General features: G+C 58.5%; 1 protein-coding gene across 8 annotated transcripts in view; it reads right to left on the reverse strand.

The window, feature by feature from the left end:
* KIFC3 (kinesin family member C3) overlaps window positions 1-15,560 on the reverse strand; it is a 35,555-nt gene that overhangs the window by 1,781 nt on the left and 18,214 nt on the right. For 7 of the 8 annotated variants that reach the window (XM_067018508.1, XM_067018507.1, XM_059045400.2 and 4 more), the window contains 14 exons: window positions 10,627-10,692; window positions 10,016-10,159; window positions 9,646-9,885; window positions 8,960-9,133; window positions 8,296-8,443; window positions 8,084-8,214; window positions 6,819-6,930; window positions 5,356-5,537; window positions 4,178-4,282; window positions 1,922-2,052; window positions 1,292-1,415; window positions 938-1,067; window positions 608-837; window positions 78-212 (listed from right to left, as the gene is read on the reverse strand). In XM_067018508.1, coding sequence (XP_066874609.1) covers window positions 78-212; window positions 608-837; window positions 938-1,067; window positions 1,292-1,415; window positions 1,922-2,052; window positions 4,178-4,282; window positions 5,356-5,537; window positions 6,819-6,930; window positions 8,084-8,214; window positions 8,296-8,443; window positions 8,960-9,133; window positions 9,646-9,885; window positions 10,016-10,159; window positions 10,627-10,692 — 2,052 coding nt within the window. The remainder of the gene's footprint in view (window positions 1-77; window positions 213-607; window positions 838-937; window positions 1,068-1,291; window positions 1,416-1,921; window positions 2,053-4,177; window positions 4,283-5,355; window positions 5,538-6,818; window positions 6,931-8,083; window positions 8,215-8,295; window positions 8,444-8,959; window positions 9,134-9,645; window positions 9,886-10,015; window positions 10,160-10,626; window positions 10,693-15,560) is intronic. The other variant, XM_067018510.1, reaches the window with a different exon arrangement.

The following is a 15,560-nucleotide window of genomic DNA, read 5'->3' on the forward strand; positions in this document are numbered from 1 at the left end:
AACCCTCCCTCCTGCCCATGACCGGGATGTCTATGACCCAGTACTGGCCTGAGGCAGGCCTGTGGTGGTCCCCGTACCTCTAGATGCTCCTGGCTGGACCAGGACCCGAGCTCTGCCCTGCGGGACCCGGGGCCTAGCTCCACGGAGCGCACCCTCTCAGCAAACTTGAGGGAATAGAGCGTCTCACTGGTGTTCTTCTCCACGGGGGACACCTAGGGGACACGAGAGCTCACTCCCCACCCAGCTGGCCGGCTGCCCTCGCAGAACTGGAAGGGGCACCAAAGGGAGCCCACAACCACGGGACTCTAGAAGGCTCCCTGGACAAGACTGAGAGGGAGGGGAGGAGGGCAACCAAGGTGGCAGAAATGGGGTAACTTGCCAGGCACATGGTGCACGTGGCCAGGTCTGTGGGGAGGCTGCAGGGGAAGAGGGCCACACGTCACTGACTTCGGAGCCTCTGATGACAGGAGGCTCTTCCCTGCACAGCCTGGGAGGGTACCTGGGCCGCACAGTAAGGTGGCGGGGGCGGGGGGGTCCCCTGTTCTTGGAGCTGGTTAAGCCCCTATACGCTAATGGTCACGCCATCCGGCCTGCCTGGGGCCGTCACCTGCACCACCATGAGGGTCTTGCTGTCCCCGCTAAGCGAGTCCTGCAGCAGGTAGGTGAGCTTGGAGTTGCGGAAGGGCACGTGGCCCTGGCGGGAACGCAGGGCGGCAATGACGTCCCCCAGGGCCGACAGCGACTTGTTGATGTGCTGTGCCTCCCGCAGGCGGCTGCCCTCGGCTCCCGACTTGCCCACGCGCTCCGAGCCGGCCAAGTCCACCAGGTTCAGCTTCCCTGCGGGGAGGGTGCGGGGCAGGTCAAGGCCACCCCGGGAGAGGCGGTGGGGGGGGGAAACGGGGGTGGCTCAGGCCTGGCGGCTGGGGCCCTCACTCACCCGTGGTGCGGAGACCGGTGCTGCCGTCCACGCCATGCACGGTCACGATGAGCAAGGCATGCGAGCGCGAGCTGTGCTCGTTCAGGTTGGTGAACTCCGTGGTGCGGTTGGTGTGGCCGAACTCAAACACCTGGGGCCCGGGGAGGGCAGAGAGAGGCACAGGGTTTGGAGTGGGGTCTTCAGAATCAACCGTCCCCTGAGTACCCCTGTGAGGGGGCGGCACCCTCTGCCTCGTCCAGGGGAGGAAACAGGCTCAGAGCCTGCATCCGACCCCCAGTCTGTCCTCTGGGGCAGCTCTGCTGTGGGCAGGGTCTCCCCAGCCTTTCCCCACCCCCGGCCCCCACAGCCCCACACCTTGTTGATGTCCTCCACACTCTGCACCTGGAACTCCGTCAGCCCTGGCACGTACAGCTGCCCGCTGCCGTTGGGACACAGCCGGATCTCCAGTTTCTCCTGGGGCTCCTGCCCCAGCAGGTCCCTGAGAGCAAGAAGCACGGTCACTCCCTCCTCGCAGTCTGCCCTCCGCTTGCACTGCACCCACCCCCAGCCTGGAACATTCCCCCAACCGTCACACTTCTGGAAGCCTTCCCGGACCACGGGGCTAAGCCCCTGCCCCTGCCCCCCCTCTGCGCTCAGTCTGCTGAAGGGCAGAGATGGAATGTTCCCCCAACGTCCTGGGGTGCTGCTACTCCTGCCCCCACGATGCACTGAGCCCCTGTGGGCAGGTCCTCCCAAGACCCCACTCACTCTTCACCACCTGGTGCAGCCTGCAGATAGGGTGAGGACACTTCAAGGGGAAAAGGAGTGCCTTTGCCTGGGTATCCCAGGCGGGCTCAGACAGCCCTCCTCCTCCTGCCTGCTAGCGTGGGGGAGGGGCCTGGGACCAGTGAATCCCCTGGGCTGAGTCAGGACATTCAGCGTCCACCTAAGGGCTCCCACCTGAGGGGCTCCCACTCTAGGGCCTTCCGCCTGAGGGCCCCTCACCTGAGGACCTCGTTGTAGATCTCGGCCGCGCTGACGGTGATGGTGTACTCCCAGTCAGACGCCTTCTCCTGCACCTCGGAGAAGAGCAGCTGCAGGGCCCGCTGGTTGATGCCTGGGTTCTCAAGGGTCCCCTGCGGGCAGAATCAAGGCCCCGGTGAGCCAGGCCTCCCCCCACCATGTGGGCTGGCCCGTGCAGATGCTCACATGGTATCTGTGGGCCCCACCTGCTCTGGCTACCCCTCACAGGCCAGCCTCCCCGACTGAAGCTCCCCACCTGCACGCCGGTCTGCCCCCCAAAACGCCCTCCACCAGCTACAAGCAACTTCACCTCCTTGGGCCTCAGTTTCCCCGCCTTTAAAACGGCCCCACCCTGCCAGGATTGGGCCTGAGACTTAAAGCAGAGCAGCAGGTGAAACACCTGGCCCAGGCCTGCACACAGGGGCTGCTGATGGATACCTGGCCCTGGTGGGCCACCTGGGAGGGGGGGCCCGGGAATGTATGATCGTATGACATGTATGAATGTATGACAGTGAGAGGCTCATTGTCAGCTAGGCCATGAGCCAGGCTCTGTGGGTGATGCAGGGGAGGCACAGGCAGAGCTGGCAAGTGAACTGGGGCCGGATGGGCTGGCTGGCCTTTCTAGAAAGAAATCTGGAGTCCTCACCTGGGCCTCCCTTATCATGGCACCTCCCACCCTCACTTCACTTCTGCCACTGGGGCCTCAGCGTCCACCCCGGCACGCCCCAGACTCGTGGTCCCAGCCCTGCTGTTCCATCTACCCGGAGTGCTCTTCCCCATCCTCCTCTCCGTGACTGGCTTAGGTGTCTGCACCGAAGTCACCTCCTCAGGGAGGCTTCCTCTCCCTCCAAATGCCTGATCCCTCCCTCACTGTCGGTTCCTCAGACCTGGCCGAAGTTTCCTCCCTAGCACCTGACAGGACACATCCTGATTTGCCGTGTGCACTGCTGTCTCCCCACTGGTGGGCTGGCTCCGTGGGGTCAGGCACCCTGGCCACGGCTGTGCTCCAGGCCCCAGGCACGGTGCCTGATGCACAGTGGGGCTCGGCAGGGATGTGTTGGAGGATGGAGGCCCCTGGGGGTCAACTCTAAGCACCCAAGACAGAGCTGGGAGCCTAGAAGGTGCTGCACACGTCCCTCGCCCTTCACCTCCCCATCTCGCTTGGCCTGCCCCCTACTCACCAGTCTTGCCAATCCTAGAACTGAGGGAAAAGAAGGTCCAGATTGGGGGAGAAAGGACCACCATGACAGCCTTCCCAAAGGGTGCCTAACAGCCTGGGCCAGCAGGGCCCTCTCGCACCCCTGGTTGGGACAGCAGGAGACCCGCCCCCCTCCCCTACCTGGAGAATCCCACAATACCCCCCACCTCAAGAGCCAGGAAAATGGCTCCATTTTTATCTATAGTCAAGTTTCTTCCTCCTCTCAATCCCCCCACTCCCAGCCACATCCCACAGAGGGGGGCATGGCACAGGCAGGGAGATGAGGCCCTGGGAGCTGCAGGTAAGAGCTGGGTACCCGGGATTTCCCGGGTGGCACAGTGGTTAAGACTCCACGCTCCCAGTGCAGGGGGCTCGGATTCGATCCCTGGTCAGGGAAATAGATCCCACACGCACATCACAACTTTTTCGCAAGCCACAATTAAGAAGCTGGAGAGCCGCAACTAAGGAGCACACGTGCCACAACGAAGGAGCCCGCCTGCTGCAACTAAGACCTGACACGGCCAAATAAATAAAATATTTTAAATGGAGCTAGGTGTCCCACGACAACCTTCACTGGCCAGTCTCTCCCACTGCCCGGGTATCTCCTTGAGGGCCGAGACCACCCCCTCATTCATCCTGACACTCCCAGGGCCCAGCATGGCAGCCCTACAACAGGAGCCCAATAAATGTGTGTGGGTGAAATGAAAGCCAATCCTGAGAGACGTCACAGTGATCTGCCCTGGACTCTGAGCCCAGGCCGAGACCCCTCTGAGGCCAGCAGTTGTCGTCAGCACACCTGCCCCTCCCCCATACCTACTGGGACCATGCAGGTATGCTTGGGCAAGGCGCCCCCTCTGCAGGCCTGGTGCCTTGGGGCTAACATGGATAGCTATGGGCTCTGCTCCAAGGTGGTTATGGAGACCAAGTGAGGCAAAACACACCCCACGCAGAACCTCGAGACCAATGAGGGGAGCCCCCATCAATGGCAGCAAGGGGTTGGTCTTCACTCTGGATCCCTGCCCCATCCAGCGGGTACCCACCTCCATCGTGTATGTCTTGCCAGCACCCGTCTGGCCGTAGGCGAAGATGCAGACGTTGAAGCCGTCGATGCAGGAGGTGATCAGGGCCTGCACCTCCTGAAACACCTGCAGAGGGGACGTGGGATGGAGGGTGAAGGGCTGCCAAGGCTGCTGGGTCCAGGAGCCCCCATCAGCCACCTCCTCCTGACTGCTCCCCTCCCCTAATACGGCACCTGTTATCGTGGGCAACCAGCTCACTGTGGAGGAATCTGTGACTAATAAGTCACTTACACTAGGCGTTAGTGGGCAACCTCATTGCCGAAAGACTGAAGGGAAGTCAGGGCAGTAACTACCGCCCACCAGCACCTGAGGGAGGGGCCGCCCAGACCAGGAACTCAGGAGCCCTCCCCCAGCTTCTCCCCCTCTCAAGGTGGGTCTGCAAATGAAGGCCGAGAAAGCATGTGCCCGGCACCTCCACGGGCCGGCTGGCCTACCTGCCTGCCAGCCGGCAACAAAGGACGGGGGCAAAGATAAAGCCCAGCATGGGGACAGGAGGGCATAGGCAAAACAGGCCTCCCAGGTTGGCCCTGGTAGAGATGAGGGAAGAGTGGATGCTGAGAACACATGGCTCCCACAGGCTAAGGGCTCCTCCTCCCTGAGGCCTGGGGGGCAGCATGGGAGTTCCTAGGAAGACCCATGGGACGGATAGAGGAGGTGCTCCTGGCTGGAGGGGCCTGCCTCCATGCAAGCCAGGGCCCTGTGGATGAGCGGGGCCACATGACTGGGAGGGACTGTGAGAGTGGGCGTGGTTGAGTATGGGAGAGGAACCACGTGAGTGGGAGAGGCCATGTTAATGGGTGTGGCTATGAGGGTAGGAGGGGTCACATGGGTGGGATGGGCCTGAGAGTGGGTGTGGCTGTGAGGATGGGTGGGGCCACGTGGGTGCCCCAGGCTTGTGCATGGATCTGCTCTTCTTAGCAGAGGCTTCCAAAACCCTCAGTTTACCTTCCCACCCTCTTCTCTCCTCCAGAGGTGAAAAGAGAGGGACCGTGGAGCACTGGGCTTCTCCATCCTGTCTGCCCTCCCTTATACTTATTTTTGTCCAGCTCCCAACACCTCTCCCTCTACAGGTGAGGTGAGTCTGTCTCCCCCTCCCCCTCCACTGTTCTCTGTCCCTCTCCCCGCAGGGTCACACTCACGTCCTGCTGGGAGGCTTGCGGGGAAAAGACCTTGTCCAGCTCAAAGGAGACGGGCTTTCCTTTGTGCAGCAGGTGAATGATGGAGTCGTCGTCGGGATCAAAGGTCACAGCATTGGTCGCCTCAGGTCCTTCCCCATCCTCTTTGGTGACTGGCCGGACACGGGCAATCACGCGGATGTTCCCTGGATTGGGTGGAGGAAGAGAGAAGGGTACAGACCAGGTCAAGACCAGACTGCCTCCACACGGGTGTCCGTTGACGTCTGGAGCAGGCTAGTGGCTCAAGAGCCCCCTGCCTTCTAAGTAAGGCCCCCAAGGGCAAGGTGGCCCACAAAGATTTGATCAGTCACTCACGCTATAGTACGAATTAACGTATCAATACATTTTCTTGCTGAGCAAACCAGTTGAAGGCAGGAGCCTCACCTTGGGGACGTGGAGGAAAGGTCAGTTGTGGGGCTCAGACACTGCACCCAGTTTGGGTGGGATACCAAAATGGACAACCCTTTATACACCTGGACTTCAGTTTCCTCACGTACACAACAAGGGGCTTGGATCCCAGCAAGCCAAGGGGCTTATTCTATCACTCTAGAAGGGCACAGTGAATGCCAGGATGGGGCTTGGGAATCAGATGGGCAGAAAGGACCAGGCAGGAGATGGGCACAGGCAACAGGGCAGCCCCAGGGGTGTCTGACGCACAGATCTGATCATACCACCCCCTTACTTCAAGCCTTAGGGTGGGATCCCAGAGTTCCTGGAATGAAGAGAAAACTCCCCATCACATCTAGCATGGCCCCACCTTCCCTTCACCTGTCCACCACCTCACAGTCCAGGTCTCAGCCCTGGTTTTATCTCCTACGGGAGGCCCCCTCGACACCCGCAACTGTCAGATACCCAGGGGCTCTCAGAGCCCCTCCCCAGCCTGGGTAAAGGGGTAGTGATGGGGTTTATCTGAGTGATTAATGATCACTGTCCGCGCTCCCCCTGCTGAAGTAACCACCATGAAGGCGGGGACAGGTTCTGTGGCGCCCAAAGCCATATCCTCATCGTCTGGAACGGCACTTGGCACAGAGCAGGTGTGCCCTAGACCTTTGTGCCATGAATGGCTGGTGTCTCAAGCTTGACCAGGCCCTAGATCAGAGTAAGTGGCATTCTAGCCACCCACCACCCGATGCTTCAATACCCTACCCCTCCGCCACCTGGTAGCCTGCCATAGGCATTGGGCAAAGGTTTCAGAGTTGGACAGATCCAAGGTGGACCATTCACTAGCCATGCAGTTTTGAGCAAATTCCCTGTGACGTCTCTGTGCCTCGGTTTCCTTATCTACAAAGAGGGAATTACAATAGCTCCTCGATGACAGGGCAGAGCTTCAAGGAGTGGTGCTGGGGGCCATGGGGAAGGACAGGATCACTTCCGAGGCAGGTGAGGGCTCCCTCCGCTAGGCACCCCCCCGCCCGCCCAGCGGTCACCTTTCAGTCGCACGAGCTCATTGTGGCACTTCTTGCGCAGCTGCAGCTCCCGGCGGTACTTGCGCAGCAGCTCCTGGTTGTTGCTGTTGACCTCCTCGATGGCCTGGCCGATCTAGTGGGGGAACAGCACCGTCAGGGGGCCAGCTCCACCGGCCTTGCTTGCCCGGCTGCTTGCCCCCTCCCCCTCCCCCCAACAGTCTGCTCACTGCCTCCTGCCCTGGACACGTCACATCTTCCCAATAACCCCTCTGGGTAGGTACTGCGAACAGGCCCATTTTACAGAGGAAGAAACTGAGCCCTAGAGAGGCTAAGCCAATCTCAAGGTTGCCCTGCAGATGAGTAAAGAGCCAGGACTCAGCCCTCACTCCACAGCACCAGCACTTGACTACATGGTTCAGCTGGACCCAAATCCTGGCTCTACCCTGAGGACCTGGGGGACCAGAAGCACCTGGCTTAGTGTATTCAAGCCTCAATTTTCTCATCTGTAAAATGGGGATAACAACATCTAACTTGTGGGTTTGCAGGAGCTGGTAGGTAAAGATCTCCAAGTTACATTTCATAAGGAAAAGAAACAAGATGCAAGCCACACATACACCTGCTCCCCTTTACTGGGTGAAAGGGAAGTGCGTGTCCATGTACATATATGTCAACAGTTTTCATCATGCTCAGAACACCCTTTGGGGGAAATGCTGGGAGACAGGCCTCCTTTGGGGAGCAGGCTGAGTGGCAGAGAGAGGCCTTTCCTTTTCATCTGAACGCCCTTCTGGGAGGTGTGTACTTTCAACATGTCCGTGTATTACTGACATAATTTTTTAAAGGAGAAGGACTATTTTCGATTCCCAAAATACATGTCTCTCTCTACCCTGCAGAGCTGTCATACAGATTCAAGGAGCCGACGGCTATAAAAGGCTCAGCACGTAGGAGGCACTTAAGAGACATTGGCTATTCTCATACTGCACAAGTACAGCTTTAAAAACTTAAATTAAACCTAACAGATCTATGGATATGTGTAGCATGTTTGAGATATAAAGATATGCATAGCACGTATGAGATATAAAGATACATGTGACATGTTTGGTTTATACCCAAATACCTGCTCTTGACCAGACTGTTTTTCAAATGGTCTGGGGACAGCAGTGCGTGTGTGGGACGGGAGCTGCCATCTGGGGGCTTTGAGTTTGGGAAAGGCGTGCTAGGTGGCTGCTGCATTTGCCCAGGGGCTCCAAGGCCTCTCCCAGCCCCGCGCCCCCATGGCCTGCACTCACCTCGGCCTTGACGCTCTTGAGGGCCTCCTGCAGCAGCAGCGGGAAGCCGCGCACCTGACGCTTGAGTCCATTGTAGTCGTTGGTCAGGGTCCGCAGTGCTGGCTGCAGCGTCAGCAGGTTGGTCCGGACACCTGTGGAGACACAAGGGGTGAGAGGCAGACGGGGTGAAGGGCTGTGGCGTGGGGCAGGCTAGAGCCCGCTGGACGGCTCACCTGCCAGGTTCTCATGCACAGCCTTCATCTCCACCTGGGCTCTGGCAAAGGCCTCCTCGATGGCCCGGTTCTTGTCCTCCTCCAGGGACTGCATCTCCTCCAGCATCTGCCCGTGTGCCCGCTCCAGCTCCGACTCGTACATGGTGATCTGCGGCCAGGGCCGGAAGCTTAGTGCCGTGCGCCACGCAGAGAAAGAAGCCCCACCCGTCATGCCTTGCACACGTGAACACACACACAGGTGGGGTAGGATGGCCGTCTCTCTCCCTGAAAAGGGCTGGGAGCTCCGTGCAGCTACTTCCCAGCATCAGTCCAGCACCAACCTGGGTCCCGGCACATAACACAGGTCACAAGCCACAGGCCCCAGGAGAGCAGGGGAAAGCATTTGTTATGATGCTGACTAGAGTACCCTTCCAAGAGCGTGTGTGCCGGGCCCTGAGCGAATCTTGTGATTAGGTCAAGCCCCACTGGGAGGTGCGTTCTGTGATCAGATCATTTTACAGATGAGGAAACAGAAACCCACCCTCGGTCACACGGCCAGCGGGGAGAGGAGGGACTGAAACCCAGGTCTGTCGAACCCCAAGTGCTCAGCCGCTGCACCTTGCCAAAGGCCGGTGTCTGGCGTTGGGGCCCGGCGTGCACACGCCGCCCGGATAGACATGCACACCTGTGCCCGGAGCTGCGCGGCCAGCTGATGCGAGCTCTGCAGCTGGTGCTCCATCTCCTTCAGCACCTGCCTCTGCATGGCCACCTGCTCCTGCAGGTGCTGGTTCCGGGCCTGGGACTCACTGAGGGCCTGCTTGGTCTTAGACGACTCCACCTCCACCGTCTTCATGACATACTGTGAGGGGAGGGAGGGGTGGGTGCCTTGACCTTACCCTGGGACCCTGGGGGGACCCTCAGGAACACGCCACCAATGGCCTGCAGAATAAACTAGAGGAGCCCCGAGGTCTGGGCTTTCCAGAAAGCTGCAAGGGCCTCCTGGAATCTTCTCATCTTAACGAGCCCACTAGGAGCCTGGCTGTGGCCCAAGACTGGGCCCAGAACAGACAAGAAGGGCAAAGATGAGGGCAGAATCTAGCGATGCATCACGTCCATGCCTGGCACACAGCGGGCACCTCAAGCATCAGTTGCCGGATGCCTACGTGGCCTGGCCCTGAACAGCAAGAAGGGGAAGGGGCCAGGCTGAGAGCAGATCTGGAAGGATTCCTTCAACCCCCCGCACCTACTTATTCACCAAGACAAGCCCCTCCTGCATCCAGCCCATCCTGGGCTCTAGGGACCAGGGTTGAGGCGTGGTCCAGGTGCGCACAGGGCACCGCAAGCGGTGCGGCCGCCTGGCCCCAGGCTCACCTTGACGGGCGGCGACTGGGCCCGCAGGCTGGCGATGGTCTCGTGGCTGTCACGCAGGCGCCGGCTGAGCCGCTCCTCCTCCTGCGCCTTCTCGGCCAGGCAGTCCTTGAGCCGCAGCTCCACCTCGGCCAGCCGGTCGGTCTTCTGCTGCACCTCCAGGTTCAGCTCTGACAGCAAGCCTTTGTTCTCCGCCACCTCCAGCTGTAGCTGGGACAGCTTGTCGCGGAGCTGGGCGCTCTCCTGCAGACAGACGGCCGCGGAGGCGCGGGGGCCGGGACAGGTGTGAGACCAGCGGGCAGGAGTCAGCGTGAGGAAGTTGGGTGACCGTTGGGAATCGAGCGCCCCGGGACCACCCCGGCCCTGGGCCCACCTGGCTGTGCTCGCAGCCTGTGCAGGGCGCCACCGGCTTGGCCCGCAGCTCCTGCAGCTCGGCCTCGCAGCGCCGCATCTCCTGCCTCAGTCGCTCATTCTCCACCATCAGCAGGTCCCGGTGCTTCTCCAAGTCGGTGCCTCCCTGCAGAGAGCCAGAGCCCGGGGTGGTGGAGGGGAGCATGGGGCGAGGGCAGATCAGGGGGAAGGACGGAGCGGGGAGGCAGAGACAGTGCAGGGGAGAGGTGGGGAGACAGAGAGAAGGAGAAAAGAGAAAGAAAGGCCAGTGATGGATGGAGAGAAGAGAGGAGGGGCTCCAGAGACGATAAAGACAAAGGCAGAGGAGAGGAAGAGATGGAGGAGGGTGGTGAGACAGGAACTGCTCCCGGCTGCACCCCAACCCCTTTTATTCCATTTTCCTGGGTGTGAAAAGTTACAAGGAAAGTCATATTTATACACAGAGTTCACACTCCTACTTTACATCAGCAAGTAAGAATTCACCTCCCTGCTGTTACGGGTCACACCACTTCGTGGGCACCGTGAGTGGTGATGAGTACATGGGGAGCATCCCCCCCCAGCCCCGCCCCGTTAGGAAGGCGTGGTCGGGCTCACCAGCTCCGATCGAAGGCGGCTCACTTCCTGGGCCTGGCTTATGAGCTTCTGTTTCAGGTGTTCCACCTGCCAGCACAAAGCCGGGGCACGCTGAGCCTGGATTCTCTCCTCCAGCCCACACCCAGGCCTCTTGCCCAAACCCAGAGCCCCAGTCCTCCCTGTGTTCAAGCATCAGGCCACACCTGGGATTCTAGGTTCTAGGCACCTGGCCTGGTCCTGACAGCTCTCAGCACCCTCCTCCCGTCACAGGACCAGCCAGTCTGGGCCTACAGGAGAGTCCGGGGAGCGAGTACAGCCGAGGTGACTCCTGTGCCAGCCTGGGCCCATGCCAGGCACAGCTCGCTGGGGGACTCCGGAGGCTGACCCTCAGGACGCCTGCCTTTGCACAGGCCCCCTACCCAGGCCTGAACCGACTTCTGTATTTGTCATTTAACATTCTTTTTTCTTTAAGGGGCCTCCAAAGTGTATACACTCCAGGCACTACAAAACCTGGATCGGTCCTTGACCAGCCCCTGGAATTTTCTACTTTGAGTGCTTCCTGGTGAGTCCGTCTGTGGAGATGGGCCTGCCAGTGACCAGGGCACATCTGGGACCTGCCTCCACCCCAGCTCCCAGTCTGCCTTGCCAGAGAGCTATGGCCAGTGGAGGCTGTTAGAAAGAGAAGGGGTGTGCACCCCATCAGGAGGCAAGGGTGACCTGGTTCAACCAGAGCCCAGGGAGGGGAAACCAGCCCTGAGAGAGCAGGATCCCAGGATGGCTGCCTGCCCTCCCCGCAGGCCAAGACCCTGGTTCCACATCAGCCCAGGAAACTCTCCAGGAAACTCTCCCTCCGGGAAATAACCCAAAATGCAGACAAAGCCTTTGGCACCAGGGTTCATCGGAGCCTGTCTGAGCTTTTTCTTGCACAACGTTCTGTGTTGATCGCACAGAACCTTGGAAAAGGTAGTGAGTCAGACTCCCTCTCTGGGGGATAAGGAGGTGTGGTTTGCACAAGCATTGGGCTCTTGTTACTAAACATCAGGAGACAAAGCCCACCGCCTACAGGGGCCACCAGCCAGGTAAGGCAGGTGAGGGGCAGTACAGGACTAGATGCCCAAGATCCACCTGAAGGAGACAGAGGACTGCAACTGGGGGGGTGGGGGGGACACAGGCCCAGTGTCATCAAACTTCTGACCTTTCAGGAGAGGCCAGACATTGGGATTTTCGGGGGGCGTGTGTAAGATCTCCCCACTACACATGGCTGAGATGTCATCAACAGTTTGTGCACAGCACGAGCTCAGAGCCAACCGTCTCCTGGCGCTGGAGAAGGCAGCTGGACCACAGGTCAGCCTCTGCTTTTCTGGGCAAGTTGGGGGAGGAAGCGGGCCATTGGTGTGACCCCTCCTCCAAGGAAAAGGCCTGTGACAGCAGCGCTGCTCACTCGTAGCTGGGGCGGCGGATTCCAAGAACACAAGACCCAGAGAGGGGTTGGGAGACCCGACCTGGCTGCCCAAGGCCTCCTGGTGGACAAGCAGGTGACTTAAGGGCTGCACCCACGAAGGTCACCTCTGTCACCTGCTCCACCAGCACATTCCTTCCTAGCAATGTGCCGGGTATGGACCAGGCCAGACAGCAAAGCCCGTGCCATTTCTCTGCCCACTCCAATACCCCCTTCTGTTAAAAGAGCCTCAGTTCCTTCACCCTGGAGGGGAGTGAGGGACAGTTTGAATAAGGCAGCCTTTCATTCCTTAGTCATGAAATTGGGAATAAGCTGAACGCCCAACATTAGGAGAATGGTTAGGTGGATTACAGTACACGCGCTCACAGACTACTGTGTAGTCATTACACTCATGCTTATCAGGAGTTTTAAATGATGTGGGGAAAAGCTCCTCAACATATTAAGTCAAAGAAAAATCCAAAACCAAAATCGCATATGCAATACAAAAAAGTAGAGGGCTCTGGGCTATGGAATGATGTTTGACAAATTCTTTTCAATTTGCAGTAATTTTTAAGTCTCAAAGAATATATATTCCTCTTGCACTCCCCCCACCCTGAAATAGGTGGAGTCTACCTCCTTTTGAAAGGTTGGGGTCCCCCTCCTGCCCCCCCTCCCTCAGAAATCACCCCCAGGAAGACCCACTTGCACGGAGCTGGTGCCCCAGACAGGCTGCTTCCTCGGCACCAGGCTGGGTGGTCTCGGACCTTTCTTGTCCAACGACGCCACTGGCACTCAGACCCGATGCAGTGAAAGCGGGGTTTCCCAGTGTTTACTTGGGAGTCAGGATGCCTGCCTGACACCTGCCTGCAGCCCATTTCCTGTTCTCTTCTTACATCACAATCAGAACACTGGGTGCTCCCGGCCTCTGTCTGGAATCTCTGAGGGGCGCCCCAAAAGGAGGCGGCTGCCCCACGAGGCAGGCTGGGGGCGGGATGGAGGGATGAGGAAGAGGCTGTAAAAGACCCCTTTTGTCAGAAACGTCAGGCACTCGTCATCTCCCGGCTAGTCTCGGGCAGCTGAGGAGCACGGCCCACGGACACAGCAGGGTGTCCGGTCAGGCACAAACCACCCCGAGGTGCGCGGTGCCCGCGCCCCGGCCGGCCAGCTCCGCTGGGGGCTGAGTAGTAACTAAGGAGGCGCGCTGCCCAGGAGTGGGACCCTTGCCCTCCACCCCCCGGGGGGGGGGGTCGGCTTCGGAAGGGCCTGCAGGGAAGACAGCAGACTTCTCCCAGCCTGGGAGGGAGAACAGGAGAGTCTCTCAGGGTCAGGGAAAACAGTGAGCACAGGAGACAGAGACAAAACCAAGTACGGGAGGAGGGCTCGGAGCAGAGACGGGGAGCCGAGGGTGAACCTGACCAGAGAGCGGGGCCTTCTGCGGAGGGGGCCCTGCAGGCACGCCCTTCACCCACCCAGTACAGCTGAGTCAGCGGCGGTGCCTGCATCTGTACGCAAGGGGTCGGGGTGCGGAGGGGAACCTTCTCCGTCAGCTCTTCGGGAGGCGCCCAGCACATCGGAGACACTCAGTGAGCACGGAAGTGACGGCGAGGGGGCAGCGCACTCACCCCTGAGTGCAAAGAGCCAGGCCAGAGGGGCACGCAGGCTCCTGACCGGCTGCTGTGATGGCCCCCCGGACAGCACAAGGTCAACCCCAGGGCTGAGAAGGGACCAGGCTGGGCTTGTGCCACAGCCCTCCCCGGGCTCAGGGTCCTAGTCATCCTGAGAAACTGAGCCACAAGCCTGGTGCAGGGGGGCCTTGAGGGAGAGGGAACTGGTGCCTGTCCGCTGACCCGACGCGAACCCACAGTTACATCTCCCAGCAGAAGCGGGCTCAGCGGAGGGTGCGGCTGCCCTGTGTCAGTCTGTGTTTTCCCAGCTGTCTGCTCCTCTTGACACAGACGACCTGCTGATTAGCCCCCAACCTCCCACCAAGCCTGGCCCTCCAGCATCGGCTGTCTTCTGAGGAACGGACGGCTCTCCCAGTGGCAAGACCGAGGCACTGCTGAGCTGGGAAGATGAGATGGCCTGGGATCCAGACGGCCCCAAGGAAACGCAGCCCAGAGGCCTGAGGGGCAGCCCCGGGAAGCACCCCATCCTGTCCCCAACACACTCCCCCTCCCGAGAGACCTGACTCCTGGTTACCTACGTACAGGACCACTGACAAGGCCCGACTGGCTACGTCCATCCCACCCTGCCTCCACTGCTGAGTTTTCACATTTGAGTCCTTCTGCCACCAAGGGGCTTTGGGAACGTGGACTCTCAGGCCTGACAGCTCGGGTTTCTAATACAGACATCACTCTACCTTGCCAGACAAACTTGGACATGTCTCAACTCCACCGTGCCTCTCCATTTCCTTAGCAGTAGAATGAGGCTACCTCACTGAGGTCTGGAGGATTAAGTGAGATTACATGAGTAACATATATAAAGTGCTTAGGACAGGGCCCAGCACGTAATAAGTCTATTACTAGAATGTAAGTCTGTGAAGACAGGGATATTTGCTGGATCAGTGCTGTACCGCCAGTGCCTAGAATGGTACCTGGCATATAGTAGGCGCTCAGTAAACACATGTAGAAAGAGTGCTGAATGCATGAGGGGCCAGGAGAAGCAGGGTCTGTGAGAGAGCGGTCAGGCAGGGCACAGGGGAGCAGAGGTGGTGGAGGCTGGGGCGTGCTGAAGGCTGCTCACTTCTGCCAAAGGCAGGAGCTGCTAATGGGCTCCAGGCAGTGCATGCCACGTGGGAATGTCAGCCCAGAGGTGCCACAACTTCCAGTATTTTATGACGAAAAAAAAAGGAAGTTGAGATTTGTATATGAACTTAACTAAGATTTAAATGGTGGCAACTAATTTGATCATACACTCAGGACAGTTGAAACTAATAAATTCAGCAAAGTTGCGGGATATAACACAGAAAAATCAGTTGCGTTTCTATGCACTAATGCTGAACAGTCCGAAAAGGAAATTAAGACAGTAATTCCGTTTCAAATAGCATCAGAAAGAATAAAACATGTAGGAATAAACTTAACCAAGGAGACAAGAGACCTGTACACTGAAAACTACAAAATGTTGCTGTAAGAAATTACAGATGACACCAGTAAATGGAAACACAGCCTGCATTCATAGTCTGGAAACAGTATTGTTAAGATGTCAATACTGCCCAAAGCAATCTACAGATTCAATCCAATCTCTAAATCCCAATGCCATTTTTTGCAGAAATATTAGCATCCATCCTAAAATTCATATGAAATCTCAAAAGCCAAATGGCCAAAACAATCTTGAAAAAGAAGAATAAAGTTGTAGGACTCGCACTTCCTGATATGAAAACTTACTACAAAGCTACAGTAATCAAAACTGTGGTACTGGCATAAAGACAGACATCTGGAACAATGGAATAGGAGAGAGAGCCCAGTTACAAACCCTCATGTATATGGTCAATTGATTTTTGACAACGGCGCCAAGATTT

This window comes from Kogia breviceps, chromosome 18 (genome assembly GCF_026419965.1).
Source record: "Kogia breviceps isolate mKogBre1 chromosome 18, mKogBre1 haplotype 1, whole genome shotgun sequence".
NCBI lineage: Eukaryota > Metazoa > Chordata > Mammalia > Artiodactyla > Physeteridae > Kogia > Kogia breviceps.